Source organism: Crocodylus porosus, unplaced genomic scaffold (genome assembly GCF_001723895.1).
Source record: "Crocodylus porosus isolate Cpor-Errol unplaced genomic scaffold, CroPor_comp1, whole genome shotgun sequence".
Classification (NCBI taxonomy): Eukaryota; Metazoa; Chordata; order Crocodylia; family Crocodylidae; genus Crocodylus; species Crocodylus porosus.
Genome location: NW_017728949.1, coordinates 45,146,583 through 45,162,211, shown reverse-complemented (window position 1 = coordinate 45,162,211; position 15,629 = coordinate 45,146,583). Strand labels below are relative to the sequence as shown.

General features: G+C 40.7%; 1 protein-coding gene across 2 annotated transcripts in view; it reads left to right on the top strand.

The window, feature by feature from the left end:
- CERS6 (ceramide synthase 6) overlaps positions 1-14,189 on the top strand; it is a 219,689-nt gene extending 205,500 nt beyond the window's left edge. Inside the window, exons 9-11 of one of the 2 annotated variants that reach the window (XM_019554084.1) lie at positions 3,845-4,001; positions 4,905-4,928; positions 10,246-14,189. In XM_019554084.1, the coding sequence (XP_019409629.1) occupies positions 3,845-4,001; positions 4,905-4,928; positions 10,246-10,407 (343 nt within the window). In that variant the 3' untranslated portion in view covers positions 10,408-14,189. The remainder of the gene's footprint in view (positions 1-3,844; positions 4,002-4,904; positions 4,929-10,245) is intronic. The other variant, XM_019554085.1, reaches the window with a different exon arrangement.
- Positions 14,190-15,629: the final 1,440 nt, after the last annotated feature.

Genomic DNA, 15,629 nt, shown 5'->3' with positions numbered 1-15,629 from the left:
AGTACTGCATCCAGTTTTGGGCTCCACAATTCAAAAAGGATGTGGATAAGCTTGAGAGAGTCCAGAGAAGAGCCACATGCATTATCAGAGGTCAGGAAAACAGACCTTACGACAACAGGCTGAGAGCCATGGGGCTCTTTCACCTGGAAAAGCACAGGCTCAGGGTGAACTGATGGCCACCTTTAAGTTTATCAGGGGTGATCACCAGGATCTGGGGGAACATTTGTTCACCAGAGCACCCCAAGGGATAATGAGGTCAAACGGTCATAAACTACCGTGAGACCATTTGAGGCTGGACATAAGGAAGAATTTCTTTACTGTCCGAGCCCCCAAGGTCTGGAACAGCCTGCCATCGGAAGTGGTTCAAGCACCTACATTGAACATCTTCAAGAGCAAATTGGATGCTTGTCTTGCTGGGATCCTATGACCCCAGCTGACTTCCTGTCCTTTAGGTGGGGGGCTGGACTTGATGATCTTCCGAGGTCCCTTCCAGCCCTAATATCTATGAAATCTATGAAATTCAGATTTGGAGATTTGGCCACCTTATCAGGCCAAATGTCCACTGAATCTAATAAGCAACCAAAGCTTTGCACAGCCCTGCTATCCAACCAACAACTGGAAAGAATATTGCTGAGGTTGGTCACCAGCTAAAATGAATTCTTGGAGTGTGTAAATTTGTCACAGTTCACACCCAACCGGTGGTTCAGTCCAGGAGAACAAAATATGAATGATTCTAAAGTCCTGTAGTCCTACATCTACAGTCCTAAATTTCTTTATTACAAACATAACCAGAGCAGATTGAAAGCTGCACAGTTGTTAGCTTGATTAAATGTGCCATCTAGTGGTAATGCAGTAATAGTTGCTTTAAAAAGACAAATGCAGTGATTTTTTTATTCTTAGGCTAGGAATAGGTGTTGCATTGGCCTCTGGACCAGTGTACCTTTGTCTTGGAACAGAAATATCCCGGAATAGGCGTGTACACGCATCACCCTTCTAATAAGGGTTTAGTGAACAGCTACATGCACTGCCATTTTTCTGTCATTAACTCAATGATGCAATCCTGGGATAACCATTCAAATGCATTTGTGCTGTCATGGGTTAAACTGTTAGTACTTCTTTAGGATTTATCCTGGGACAATGGACATGGATGTCTGAACGACTGCACTTTGTCCTGGGATAAAATTGTTTATCCTGGGACAAGTATGACATCTGTTTGTAGCTTTACAATATCACCTGTGGCAAAGGGTGCAAGGACTGGCACAAACTCTTGTTCCCCACTTTTTAATTTTCTCAATTTTGGTGTCAGATATTCAGAGGGAATCATCTGTGTTGCCAGAAGCTGTTTCCTCTATACACAGACTGTTGTTATTGGCCAGGAGCTTGTTACTGTAGGTTTAAACTTCACCACAAGTTTAAATCATCCATGGACTTCATTTTTGAGTATGTATAGTAGAGTTAACACTAAGGTTACAAAGGGACTTACATGATCAACAGCTACTATTGCCAAAAGCAATTTAACATCCCAAAAATACAGCTCAGCTGCTTTCTAATCTTGGAGCTGTCCAAGTTTCCGTCAGTAAAATTCCCTAAATGCCTACATATCTGTCACTGGATATATACACAACTCCCCAAATCCTGAAGCCACTGAGCAGTTGAACTCCTACCCTTTGCAGGATTCTCAAGTAAGGTGTTCCCCTGCCTGTATCCCCTTTATGGCCAAATCATGAAGCATTCTCATAACATACCTACTGGATTGACAGAAAACAGCCTACTTGGACAGAAAACAGCCAGGAACATGTGAGATACGGGGGAGAGAGGTTTAAGCCCTTTACTTGCGTGATTTGCAGGGTAGAGGAACCAGGTTTTAAACTGGCCTGTAGGGTATTTTGGGATGCATCTCCCAAGTTCTTCTACTGAAATATCAACAGTAGAGACAGAAAGCAAATGAACTTAAGTTTTATGAAGAAGTATTAGAAAAGACCACTTCAGAATACCTAGCAGCCCAGTGGTTATGGCACTCTCCAGAGATCTGGGAGATCAAATTCTTGTTCTATATTCAGGGGCAAGAAGAGATTTGAACCTGGATCGCCCATATTCTAAGTATGTACTGTACTCTACAAGTTTTTTGCATAGAAAAGTAGACAATTGGCACCACCATCTTGTTTTGCAAGATAGGGCTGATCTGTCTTATACGTTTGTGTCTATGCACCTAACTGAGGGCTGAGGAATTCCACCGGATGGCATATGTCAGAGTTAGTCATTGCAGTGATGAGCAAAGTTGGTGGATTTAGCCCTTAATGCTTAGAAAATAAACCCTATTGCACACTGAATCCGATCAGATAGATGTAATTACTCCATATATCATAACTGCTGAAGTCTCCTGTAATTTGGTCAGTTTGTGATTGCATGCGGAGATCAAGAAAATATTGACCTAGGCTTTATTGATAAAAAGACAGTAAAACCATTGCTAAATCTGTCAATAGTACTGACAAATTGCTGCATTAATGAATTTGTGATTTAGTAAATCACGTTACATTTTCAAATGCCATATAATTTCATGTTCATTATGAAGTGTTTTACACAACATGTGGGTTATTCTGTTGTGTACTTTTTCACTATAATTAAACGATTCCCCTTCAGAGAGAAGGTAAAAAATGCCATTAGAAATGCTATTAAATCAACAAGATGAGTGGAATGATCACAGCATTGTGTTGTATTCAAATATAATCTGATTTTAGAGACCCTCCATTACAGAGAAATATGATTAAATAGGATTGAGAAGCTTCTCTTCCTTAATTTAATTGTTTCCCTATGATGGATGGGGAAAAGAAAAGAGAAGAAAGAAGCTAGGGAATAATATTGAGAATGGAAAACAGCTTTCCTTCAGGAATGTCCAGGCAAGAATAGATGAACCCACCTCCAGGTACTTACGAGGTTCAAAAAGGAAGAGACCATGCATCAGGAATTGTTCCTTTCTTCATATGATTAATGATAGAAGTTATTGTATTTACCTAAATCCGTGACAACTTTAAATTTAATATGAACTGAATATTCATTTTCAGTTCTATACATTGAAAATTATATATTTGTTATAATTTACCTTGTATGGAATCTAATTACTGGAGGGTCATCTTCATTTCTCCCACCACTGTGACAGGGAAAGCAACTATTGGGATTGGGGCAGGTGGCCTGACCCTTACCTGTCTCCCTAGCCACTTGCTCCCTGCCCCTGCCCCGCCCCCGCCCCCAGTTCCTGTGAATCCTACCCTATGCAGTGGGTGTGACTGAGATTCTGGCCCTGGACCTGGGTTGACACCACAGCTAGGACCAGAGCAGCTCTCCTGACACTGCATGGTCTCCACAGTGCCACTGTCCTCCAATGTTGCACTATGTACTGTATCTCTGGTATTCCCCCTACTGCACACCTCCTCCCCCACCACACAAGCCACCTTGGCCCTGGCCTGGGTTAGATATCAGCTACCCTAGGCTCAGGTCAGTGTCAGGGCCAGAGTCAGAGCCACAGCAGCTGCCTGTTCCCAGCCAATACTCAAATAAAAAATGAGGGTTTCTTCCCCCCATGCTGAATGAGGAAAAAGCTCAACTTGGATTTGAGTAAATACAGGTAGATAGTGAAGGTGATGTATTGATGATGTTTACCTCTGAAGATGTAAAGGGAAATACTTTGTCATTCCATTTCCGATACAGTTCACTTTTAAACAGTATCAGTCTGAAAACTGAATATATGTGTACATGAATATCATGTACTCAAATAGTTGTCTACTTGATTTTAAAAGGCTCCTTTAAAAACAAGATGTAATTATTTTTCTATCCCTCTCTCGTTTAGGGTATTAAACACAACACTCTTTGAAATGTATGAAGCTCTGGGCAATTTTCCTGCCATGTGGATCTTGAACATAATGCTCCTGATTCTTCAAATTCTGCACTGCTTGTGGTCTTATCTAATTTTAAAGGCAGCCTATAAAGTGATTGCAAAAGGCAAGGTAAGGGAATACAGTGTTGTGTGACATCTCATAGTAAATGTTTTGATTTTAAATGTTTTCAAAATTAGTACATCACACTTACTTTTTTTGTTCTTCTGACACACACTACAGACTTGAGGACCAAGCACTGTACTGTAATACTCTTTTTTCTTCCTGTAGCTCCGTGTACTTTATAACCAAAATATTAGGTATGTGACTGATTTTGCCTTATTTTTAAGGACTGATTACATTGTGATCCATGCTTTCTTTTTTTAAGAACAGGTATGTTGTATCCTGTAAGAGCCATGTAAATAGCTGTTCTTCATTCTGCCAGCTGTTTTTCTTCCTGTTCTAAAATGTTTCATAGAGAGTAGTATTTACCTCCAAAGTGGCAACGGCAATAACATCAACAGAAACCTGTGACCATTTGCTCTTGATTAATGGCAAAGCTGTGGGCTGAATTTCTTAAGTCTACTAACAGGTGCATTTGGACACAATGCATGTCTGTATTGGCATGTCTCAGGAGTCCAACAGATAACAAGATCAGAATGCTGAAATACATAGTCTGTGGGCTCAGTCTTGCTATGCTCCAATGTAGCAAATCACTTGAGTACTTTAAGCATGTGAGTAGGCCCACTGAAAATAAATGTAATTGTTTTGATTTGATTTTTTTTCTTTTTACCGCTAAATTTCTTAACAAGATCATGCTCTGCACTTTGCTGGATTGAGTCTGGAGTCAGCTATTAAAAATGAGTGCAGTCATGGTCTCTGCTTTGCCTGAGGTCCACATTTGAGTCACCTCTGCTTTAGGAATTCTGAGCCTTAGCCATCTTCTTTTAAATTAAAGCAGTGACTTCACAACATCATTCCTGTGATTCTTTCTTATTCTGCTTCCTTATCATTTCCCTTGTGCTGTCCTGGAAGGCTGGGAAGTGGAACCCTTTGCATGTAAGTTTCTCTGGATATGCTTTGCAAAAGACTCATGCTGTGCAAATCTGTGCTCTTCTATCGTTTTCTATGTCCTTCCTCCTTGTTTCTTCTTGCTACTCCTGCTTACTGCTTAGGCTTTAAGGGCTCCTATACACACGTGTGGTACCTGCTCCAACGCACCGGGAATCCAGCGCGTTGGAGCAGACTCGATTAATCGATTAATTGAGTCTGCTGGAGCATGGAAATTGGCATACTCCAGCAGCCTTCCATGTTATATGCATCAGTGTCCCCACACATCTCCACACTGAAAAAATGGCGGTGGAGCACTTTGAAATAAAACACGTTCAATGAGCTTTAGTTCAAACCACTCTGCCTCCATTTTTTCAGCGCAGGGACATGTAGGGATGCTGATACATGTGACATGTGGGTGCTTTTAATTAGCACAGCTTGCTAATTAAAGCACTGGATGCCACATCCCACTGCACATGTAAAAATGCCCTAAATGTTTAGAAAAGACTGTTTTCAATTCTGGGTTTGTGCAGGACACTGACTAACAAAGGAATACAGTGCTTCCTGAGCAAGTTTTCAGATAGCAAAAAAGCTGGGAGGGCTTACAACCATTTTGGAGAACTGGATTCAAATTCAATAGAGTCTTGATAAATTAGAGAACTGGGCTGCAGACCACAGAATGAAATTCAACAAAAACAAAGCCAAAGAGGAAAAACCAAATGCACAAATACAGAACAGGATTTACTGGCTGCCAGTGGCACTGCCAAGAAGGGTCATAAACCCAACATGAGACAACAGTTCTACAGCCTCAAAAGCAGCAAATGCAATATGGAGCTGCATCAACAGAAGTTTTGTATGCAAGATACAGGAGGTGGTGATAGTGCCACTTTAATTGGGTACTGGATAAACCTCTCATGGAGTCAGAGGCAAAATACAAAGATGATAAAGGGACTGGAATGCCCTGAGCTAAATTTAACACACATTTTGTTGTATAAAAATGGTTTGCTGTCTTTGTCATATAAATGACTCCTGGAGTCATTTTTTTAGGATGCACAGAGCTTGACATAGAACGATTAGGTGGTATGCATATATGTGAAGTTTGAACAATCAAATGCCGTATACCACTTTCGATTAATAGCACCATATCCTATCATTAACACTGGGGAGGGCAATTTAGAATCTTGATTTTTGCTTAATAGTTTCAGGGGAGTGACAATTACTGATGTTGACTTAGAACCTTAGCCCTAAAAGCTCACAGATTCAGAGAACTTTAGGCCAGAAGAGATCATTAGATTATCTAGCCCAGTGGTGTTCAAAGTATAGCCAACAGGCCAGAGCAGAGTTATTCAGCCTGTGGGGCTCCCCGTGAGTCCAGGAATTTGGTGGCAGTGTTAATTGCAACAGCCCTGGAACCCTGTGGCAATTAATACTGCCACCACCCCCTTGCCACTACATTTTTGGACTCAAGGGCTAAATGACATGGTCCTGAATGCCAGATTGAGCTAGTACATGGGGCCAGCTCATGGCAAGCCTCAGTGCACAGGGTCTAACCTAATGCACAGCCCCAGATGTAATGCACGGAATTAGTCTGCAGCCCTGGATTTGGTTTGGCGGATTGGCTGCACCCCACTCATCCAGCCCACATGCTGCAAAGGCTGAGCACCACTGTTCTAGTCTGATCTCTTCATAGATTTTGTAGACATTAGGGCTGAAAGAGACCTTGAAGATCATCAAGTCCAGCCCCTTGCCCCAAGGACAGGAAGTCAGCTAGGGTCAAAGGACCCCAGCAAGATAAGCATTCAAACATTTTTTGAATGAGTCCAGAGTAGGTGCCTGTACCACTTCTGGTCTATTCCAGGTCTTGGGGGCTTAGACAGTAAAGAAATGTTTTCTTATGTCCAGCCTAAAATGGTCTTGTAGGAGTTTATGACCATTGGTCCTTGTTTTTCCTTGGGGTGCTCTAGTGAACAGACGTTCTCCCAGATCCTGATGTACTTATAAGCAGCCACCAGGTCCCCCCTGAGCCTGCGCTTTTCCAGACTGAAGAGTCCTATGGCTCTCAGCCTCTTCTCATAGGGTCTATTCTCTTGCCCTCTGATCATGTGTGTGGCTCTCCTCTGGACTTTCTCAAGCTTCTTGATATCCTTTTTGAATTGTGGAGCCCAGAATTGGATGCAGTACTCCAGCTGCGGCCTCACCAAGGCCAATTACAGTGGAAGGACGATATTCTGCGATTTACTTAAGAAGCATGTATAGATGCAAGCCAGGGGTTTGTTTGCTTTACCAGCTGCAACATTGCATTGATGGCTCATGTTCATCTTGTGGTCAGTCATGACCCCCCAAGTCTCTTTCCGCAGTGGTGCCAGCAAGCGTAGCACTGCCAAGCCTATAAGCATGCTGCGGGTTTTTTTCCCCCCGAGGTGGAGTACCTTGCATTTATCAGTATTGAACATCATCAGGTTTGTGTCCACCCATTTACTAAGCTTATTCAAGTGAGCCTGGATCACTAGCCTGTCCTCAGGTGTGGATGCTGTGCCCCAAAGTTTAGTGTCATCGACAAACTTAGCCAGTGCGCTTCTGGCACCAATGTCCATCCACATAGTTGATAAAGATGTTGAAGAGAACTGGTCCAAGGACAGACCTTTGGGGGACTAGTTATGGAGCACCATAATAACTCACTGCCATTGGCCACTACTCTGTGGGTCCAACCTCAGAGCCAGTTTCCCAGACATCAGACTGGTGTAGCCAAGACCACAGTTGCCCAATTTTTCCATGAGGTCATGGGACACCAGATGGGGTGCTTTTTTAAAGTCCCAGTATATGACATCAATCTCTTCTCCCTTGTCCAGGTGATACGTCACCTAGCCATGGAAGGGGATGAGATTGGTCAGGCAAGACCTACCCGCAACAAACCCATGCTGGCTATCCCTCAGGATATTGCCCTCAGCCAGCTTGTCCAGAAGGGTCTCCTTGATAATTTCTCAAGAATCTTACCAGGGATTGGCATGTAGTTCCTGGGATCTGCTTTCCACCCTTTCTTGAAGATGGGTACCGCATTGGCCTTCTTCCAGTCTTCTGGTACTTCACCTGAGTGCCACAGATTTTCGAAGATTTTTGCCAATGGTTGGGTTATGACACCTCCTAGCTCTTTGAGTACCCCAGGGTGTAATCTGTCAGGACCAGCTGACTTGAAGGTGTCCAGCCTCTCATGGTGATCCTTTACTAGATCAACACCGATGCTGGTTATAAATACACCCTCACCCTGGCCATCCTGTGTCTGGCCTGCCTACAGACCTGGCACTGCCCATCAGGTCTACAGGGTGAAAAGGCTGGGCACCACTGTCACAAGCAAGCCATTAGATCTCATGTACCTGAAGCTGGAAGTTTGCTGCTGGTAGTATCTTAATGAGACTTGCAATGTGGAAACACTTTATTTACAGGAACTTACCTAAAGAGTTACCTCTAGTAAAGCACTAACAATCTTGCCACTGTCCTTGCAAGGACCTGAGGCCTAACCTTGTGTGACATAGAGTTAAGTCCTTCTGGAAACCTTGTTTCATAGTTTGTGCCAGGAAATGTGGCATCCCTGGAGACGGTCTGGGTGAGGCAGCTGGCATACACATGTTTTTAAAAAAATATTCTGCCTTCCAAAAACAAGGTGCCCCTCTTATTTGTGGGCATGTTGTATTGTGAGAGAGTATAGTGACTTTTTGTAAGTACTTCAACCATAAACACCCCTTTGGATGGAACTGCCCATAATACATTTTTTAACTGAAGCTGCTAAAATAGAGAATTAAAATTCTGATGACAGCAAAAGTCCAGTGTCCTTAGCATCAGAACTACAGCACTGCTAGACACTGGCAAAAGGGAACTATTCTTATTATCATTTACTTTGGAACTCCAATATATATTGTGTTATTCTTCTCCAATTAAGAAACCTCCTTGATTGTGTCCTCCTTGATTGTGAGGATGGTGGTTGTACTGAGACAGTTAAGAGGGGACACTTGGGACAGATCCTTAGGGCTGCTTCTAAAATATAAAATAATCTCCATAGGAATTAAGCGTGTACAGTTGAGTTTCCCACCCTAGGGCTCTTTAAATGTTTTACAGAACACACTTTTGGGGGGGGGTTTATTCCCTACAATTGACTTTATCATTGTGAATGAATTTGCATGCCAGTATTTCTAGTTCTGTGAGACAGACAGCACAGCATGGATAGCGTAGTAATACACAGAGAGAATGGGAACAAACAGAAGGAAAATCACTTGTTGGATTCTAGCTCTCTTCCCATTAGTGCATCCTGATTCTGCTTCATGCACTTTGACTGATTTTTATGCTGGCTCTGCCTTTCTTCCTGTCCTAGAACAAAGTACGGAAGGCATCTAGTAATTTGTCATTTACAGTGCTCTATTTTAGTTTGTCTTCTTTCTTATCGCCACCACATTTCACAATGGATCAATCCATTTGAGTAGCATATGTAGGAGGGGAGAGTGGGAGAGGAACTTCTGAAGGGATTACTAGGAGATAAACCTAGAACTAATAATAATTCCCAGTTCTTGAATATCACGATATTACCTATCAACCTCAAAGGGCTTTGCAAAAGAAAGAATAATTTCTCTGTTTTATAGGCAGGATAGTGAGGGATTGTAAGAGAGCTGTGAACCATGCCCAGCTGTGAATAGACTGCTTCTATTCACTGAAGCGAACAGCCTACTTAAAAAGCAAAATTTAAGATAAATATTCAATTCATCTTTATAAGTCTTAAGCCAACTAGGTTGTGGAAAAGTCTCTCAGGAAAACCAATAGGAATTACTTCATGAGGGACATATGACTTAAGACTGGACAAAGCATTAGAAAATTTTTCAGGGGACAGGGGAGCATTAGCAGGGAGATAGATTGGGTTGACCAAAAGGATCCGATTTTTCCTTCAGTCTATACACAAATACCTGTGCACTCACTTTCAAAACGAACACCTCTGTGCCCACTAGGTTCAGACTTTCATGAGGGTAATATGTTACCTGCATAGACACTTACCGGTGTTTGAAATGCATCTAAACAAGTAACTGCAGAAACGCATAGTAGACTGTGGGGCCCATTGTACAGTTCAGTTTCAACAGTCTCTGACTTCTCTGATATTGGTTTGAACAACTGAAGGTTTTTTCAAGCTGCAGGATTTTCATGGGTAATATCTTTTATTGGACCAACTGTATAGTTTGGATAAAGTTAGACAAACTTTTTAGAATGCAAGGTGTTCTTCATCAGGTCACACAAGTTTTTTCTTTACTTTGTCATATCAACAGCATGTTTCTTCTCGCACATTCTGCAGGTAGTAAAGGATGAACGAAGTGACGTTGAGTCAAGTTCAGATGAGGAAGATTCAGTACCTCGTTCAAAGACCCCACAGAGCCTTACCGCCACAAATGGGACCGGTGGCACCAATGGGACAAATGGGTATCTTACCAGTGGCACTTGTTCAGAGGAACATTAATCCTTGCATTTAATCCTGATACATAAACAACGTGAACTGTTTGCTACTGGAAGTAAATAATAAGTTGTAAATGCATTTTCTTCATATATCTCAGCATCAGAAAAAAAAACTTAGGAGTATCAAAGCATTCTGATAGTGCACTGCCATATTTCCTGTTTGTGAATGAAGACGACACCCCATTCTATATATGTAGGCATGCTGTATGTATATGTAATTGGCACAAAGGGAGCAGTATTTTCATTTGTACTGTCTTTGAATATTATTTATTTTGTATATGTTTTTGGGACTTATGGACAAAAGGGAATTTCCGCATTCCGGCTTCTTGGATTTTTGGTGGTGGAGATCAATATGCCAAGATATCTTCTGTCCACTCCTATTGTTCTTCCTTAGTCTCCTATGAGTAGTAGTCTGCTCGATTTGTCACCTCCCAGTAACATATGACACAGCTTTACGGATTCTAGTTCTTCTTCAAATCTTTTGCTCTTTGGGTTTTTAAGTCCTGGTTTTGAAATTGCCCATAACATCCCAATGGCCATTTTCCCAACAAAGTTTTAAAACTATGGTGGGGGTGGGGTTCAAGTAGTCTCTAATGCTTAATCCATAATTCACAGAGGAGTAGCAGGGCTGCTTATGGGGCAGCATCAACAGCTGCAAGCACTTCCTCTCAAAACATATTTTTGCACTTCCCCAAAGGCAGTACCTGAGGCTGCTGCCCCAGTTGCTCCTTTTCGGTTATGCTACTGATAATTCGAACAAATCCATGATAATTGCAGGATATTATTTTAGCGTGGTACCAAATTCAAAACCAGTGGTTAATTGCATTTGAGTAACTTGATTACTTCTGCAGATGCCCAAAATATATTTGTCAATAGCTATGTATGACAAAACTCAGACTTGCAGATTAGTTCTTCCTTGCAAGTCTGACCTCTATGGATTTCAGCTTCTTACATAGATTTCATGCCAAGCGATATTTGCTCAGGTGAGCCATTGTGAAGCCTAGAGTTCACTCCTGAATTTTAGTATTTGTTTCTGCAAGTTTGGAAGGAAAAAGCAGTGACAATTTAAAACAGTAGCCAAAAGTTCATTGCTTCACCAGACAGGAGGCAGTCAATATCTTGTTCTCATCACAGCTTTCTTATTAGACATTTGTGGAGGGAAAGCAGCATGTTTTGCATTATCAGGAAAAAAAATTATTTTAAACACATGAAAACATAAGCAAAATTCCCCTGCCAATTCATAGGAGACTTTCAGGGCTCATGAATATTTGTATTAAACTTAGAAGTAAAGCTTAGAAATGGCTGTAAGATAATTTGGCTCTCCTGTGTAATTTTAAGTTGTATGGGTGGGGTGTAAACTGCTCCCAAAGGAGCCCATATGAGGAACACTTGAAATACACTATTTCTCTTCTTTCTATATGAGCTTACTCAGTTTCTAGGAAAACCTTGAGAGAAGTGTTGCTAAGAGGACCACTTTACTCCTCTGTTTAGCAACAGCACTTCCAGAAACAGGAAAGGTTTCTGGGAAACAGTACTCTATGCAACCTGCTCTTTGGCAGTATTGTGTATGGAAGCAATGTGCTTATAGACCAAAGACATTAGTAAAAAGATAAGGAGGAGTGAACTAGCAAAAGGAAAGTGTTGATAGGAGCGATGAAAGCATCCTCAGCAAGAATACTGAGAGGCAAACAGGTTGTTTCCTCACACCTATGCAAGCATCAAAACACAGATGGTTTTTCAGACCCTACAGTATTTTTAATGGCTTTGTTACTTATGAAGTGTATTAGAGAAAGGTTCAGTGACACTTTTTTTGAGACGCTGATATTTGTCCAGTTCCAGCAAGTGTTTGTTCTGGTTCTTGAACGTCTACGGAGCCATCATGGACGAGAGCCCTAGTATGTTAACCAAAAATGTGCAGAAAATAAAGGGAAGGGACATGTACACTGACTCCATGTTGACCCCAGGAGCACAGCTGAGAAGCAAACCCTGTCAACTTAACTGTAGCTTAGTGTGTGTCAAAGATTGGAAATGAGGCAATGTAACCACATGCTAATGAATATGCCTAAGAGTGGTATTCAGCGTGGTATAAAGAGTGGTATTTGACCCTAAGGAAACTACATTACTTCATTTCCAGGATTCAGTGGCACTCCTTGACTTGGTGTGGAGGCAGCATAGATGTGCCTGAGGTCCTGAAGAAGAATGGTGCTTTAGTGGTGCTGTCTGCTACAAAGTGGTGGTACTTCACAGAGGAGTGCCACCACTCCACAAGAAAAATGGAAGCTAATAAGGCATGAGAATAAAAGTAGAAATGCTAGAAGTCTCTGAAGAAAATACCCTGTATATGAGGCCTGAAGTGGCAAGTGTTGTAATCATCTATTTTGAGACTACATGGAGAGATTTTCAAACAAGACTATCTTCCTAGGATGAAGTGATTTAAATTTTTACCTCCTGAAATTTTACCTGACAAGATGATCAGTAAGAAAAACTGCCAACCTGATGTACAACAAAGTAGATGGCTTCCTCTGTTATGTTTATTTTTGTATAAGGGAAACAGTTTAAGTTAGTGTGTCCCAAAACGGTTTTGGGAATTGATGAAACCTCTGCAAGTTCCAAAATGCTGACAAATAGCTTTCGCGTTATCTTAAGGATGCAGTCTTCGTTTAAAATAATTGTGTACATTGTACATAGCTTCTTAATATCTGGAACAGACTAGTTACAATTAGAGTTCTCTGTGTAATCAGAGAGCAGGCATCACAGTCTGGCCTTTACCTCAGATATACCCATGCATCTTCTTTGCCTTCCCCTCTTGTGGTATTGGATACTGAGTCCTATTAACAGAATGAAATAGGCTTTAATGAAGGTGCACCTTGAAATGAGGAAAGATGGGAGTCTGAGAGTGGGCCATTGGAAAAATAGGGATGGGGGATTAAGAACCATCAAGAACTTTACTATTCACTGCTGAACCATAGCTAAACTTTCAGTCTCTAGTATTTTTAGAGAACTGAAAATTGAGCAATTTTCTCCCACCCTAAGCAGAATGAACCAAAGGCGTTTTGTGTTGGGTCATTACTTCACCCAATAAAAGCCAAAATAGTTTTGGTTCAGCCTTTTCTGAGGGGCACACTAGTGTGCCACACATTTAAAATTTTCTTTACTGGAACCCGGCTTTATGCCTCTAGAGGCTTTGTAGTGGGGATGGAATGCTTTTGGGGTGGCTGTTAAATATTTTTTAGGCAATCATGTATACAATAAACTTATGCTTTGTGAATAAAGTTAATTGAATTATAAATGGTTCATACAGCTCAGTATAATTGCGAAGGATTGGAAGGTTCTGTATTGTCAATCGCTGTCACAGTACCATTACGTTCGCTCAGAAATGCGAGTATGTATGTTTCAATCAATGAGTATTTTCAAGATTTTTGTGTCTTAGTAGGCTTTATTCCAATTTAGACTAATTTTATTTTCTCTGCTCCCTTCTTGTAGTACAGTAGGAGACAGTGATGAGATGTGTAAGTAGATAAATGAAAAGCAATGTGTAGACTTTTTAGCAAATAGTAAGAATTGTCTTCTATTTCTAATCTGCCCTGCTGTAAAGTAAGCGTAGATTCACTTCTCTCCATGTACTCTCTTTTCAGTATTGACATGCAGCAAAGCAGGAAAGTACATGGTTTTTCTTTAAAAAAAACAAAACTAAGTGTTATAGAGAATGCAAAAAATATATCTAATCAGAGAGGGTTGGGTGGTTTTCAATTCTTCTTAAACTTGGTCAAAGTTAAGGAGAGAAAGGTAAAAAATACCAACAAGTGACACAAGTTGTTCTCTTATTGTCATGATGTAGATTTGTTTGCTTGTTTGTTTTTTGCTATGATTTATTTCATTTAATCTTTCTAACAGCTAGAATGGGTCATAGCTTCCTTCTCTAGACATTGAGATGCATTTTCCAGCCTGGTATCCAGTCTTTGTGACCAGTCAGCATAAGTACTGTTGCCAAAACCCCTTTTCATGTGCATGTGTGCACCCCAACTGTGTGCACAAATATTTAGCTTACTTTCAAGTAATTCTTGTGCTAAACTTGAATTCTCATGAGCGACAGAAAATCACTATATGTCCATGATCACAAGACTATGACAAAAAATAAAGATTGCTCTGCAACCAAATGTCACTGATAATCAATTCAATGTCTCTGGTTAGACACTGCAAATAAATGATACAGAATATTCTTGTTGGAAGTCTAATGTCTGTTTTGTTCATTTCTCTTAACCGCACATCATTACTGCGACATCCTGTAATTCTCAAAGAAAATTGGTCAGTTGGTTTTTTACTATTGATATTTTTAATTCTTTTTGCTGTAGTTCATTCCTTACATATTTCCACTTATCTACTACTTGTGACATTTGCTGCACAAGGATTAGCTAACCATTGCACCCTCTGTTGTAATATGCATCAAAATAGGCCCAACCTCATGATTTTCTGTAAATTACAGTTGCCTTGAACCCACAAAGCAAAACAAGTTTATATTATGTGTTTTGAGTGCATGGTTTAGATTCAGGACCTAATGGGAACTTTCCTAAGAGAGCCTATTTTTTGAGCGTTCATTGAAGTTTGGAAAAATGACATACTTGTACAGCCTTTAAACAGTAAGGATTTCTGATTGTAGTTGCAATGAAAACACAGTATTTGAGTGTCCGCACTGAGTTCTCAGTGTCTGAAGAACAGGGTTGCTTTTTCCTCCCCTTTTTTTTTTTTAAATTAGCTCCAATTTCATTAAAGGAAGATGTACTGTGAAAAGGTATATTGGAATGTTGTCAACCTAGGATTTCAATGATCAGAGAAACTCTAAACCAAAATGATTTCTAATATTCTATAGATCTTTATATCATTAAAGATCTATGAAACAAAACTTAAACATTCTGGTTTCCATAAAGCTTTGAGCCTTTTCACTTGAGCCTATAATTCATTAGCTTTACTTTGACGCATGTTTGCTCTCATGCTACTTTGCATGCTGTTTTCCTGCTGTGAGCCAGGGTGGGCCAGCTAACACAATTTCACCTGTGTTTTCATGACAATTCTGTGCTTAAGCAACTCTCAGAAATACAGTGATGTGTTAGCTACTTAGAATTATTTTTATGTATCAATATTGTGCCGAATTTTGGGGAGTTATTTTGTGTTTTACTTGTTTTGGAGGGGGGTGGTTCTTTCTAATATGGGAAATTATAATTATCCCTC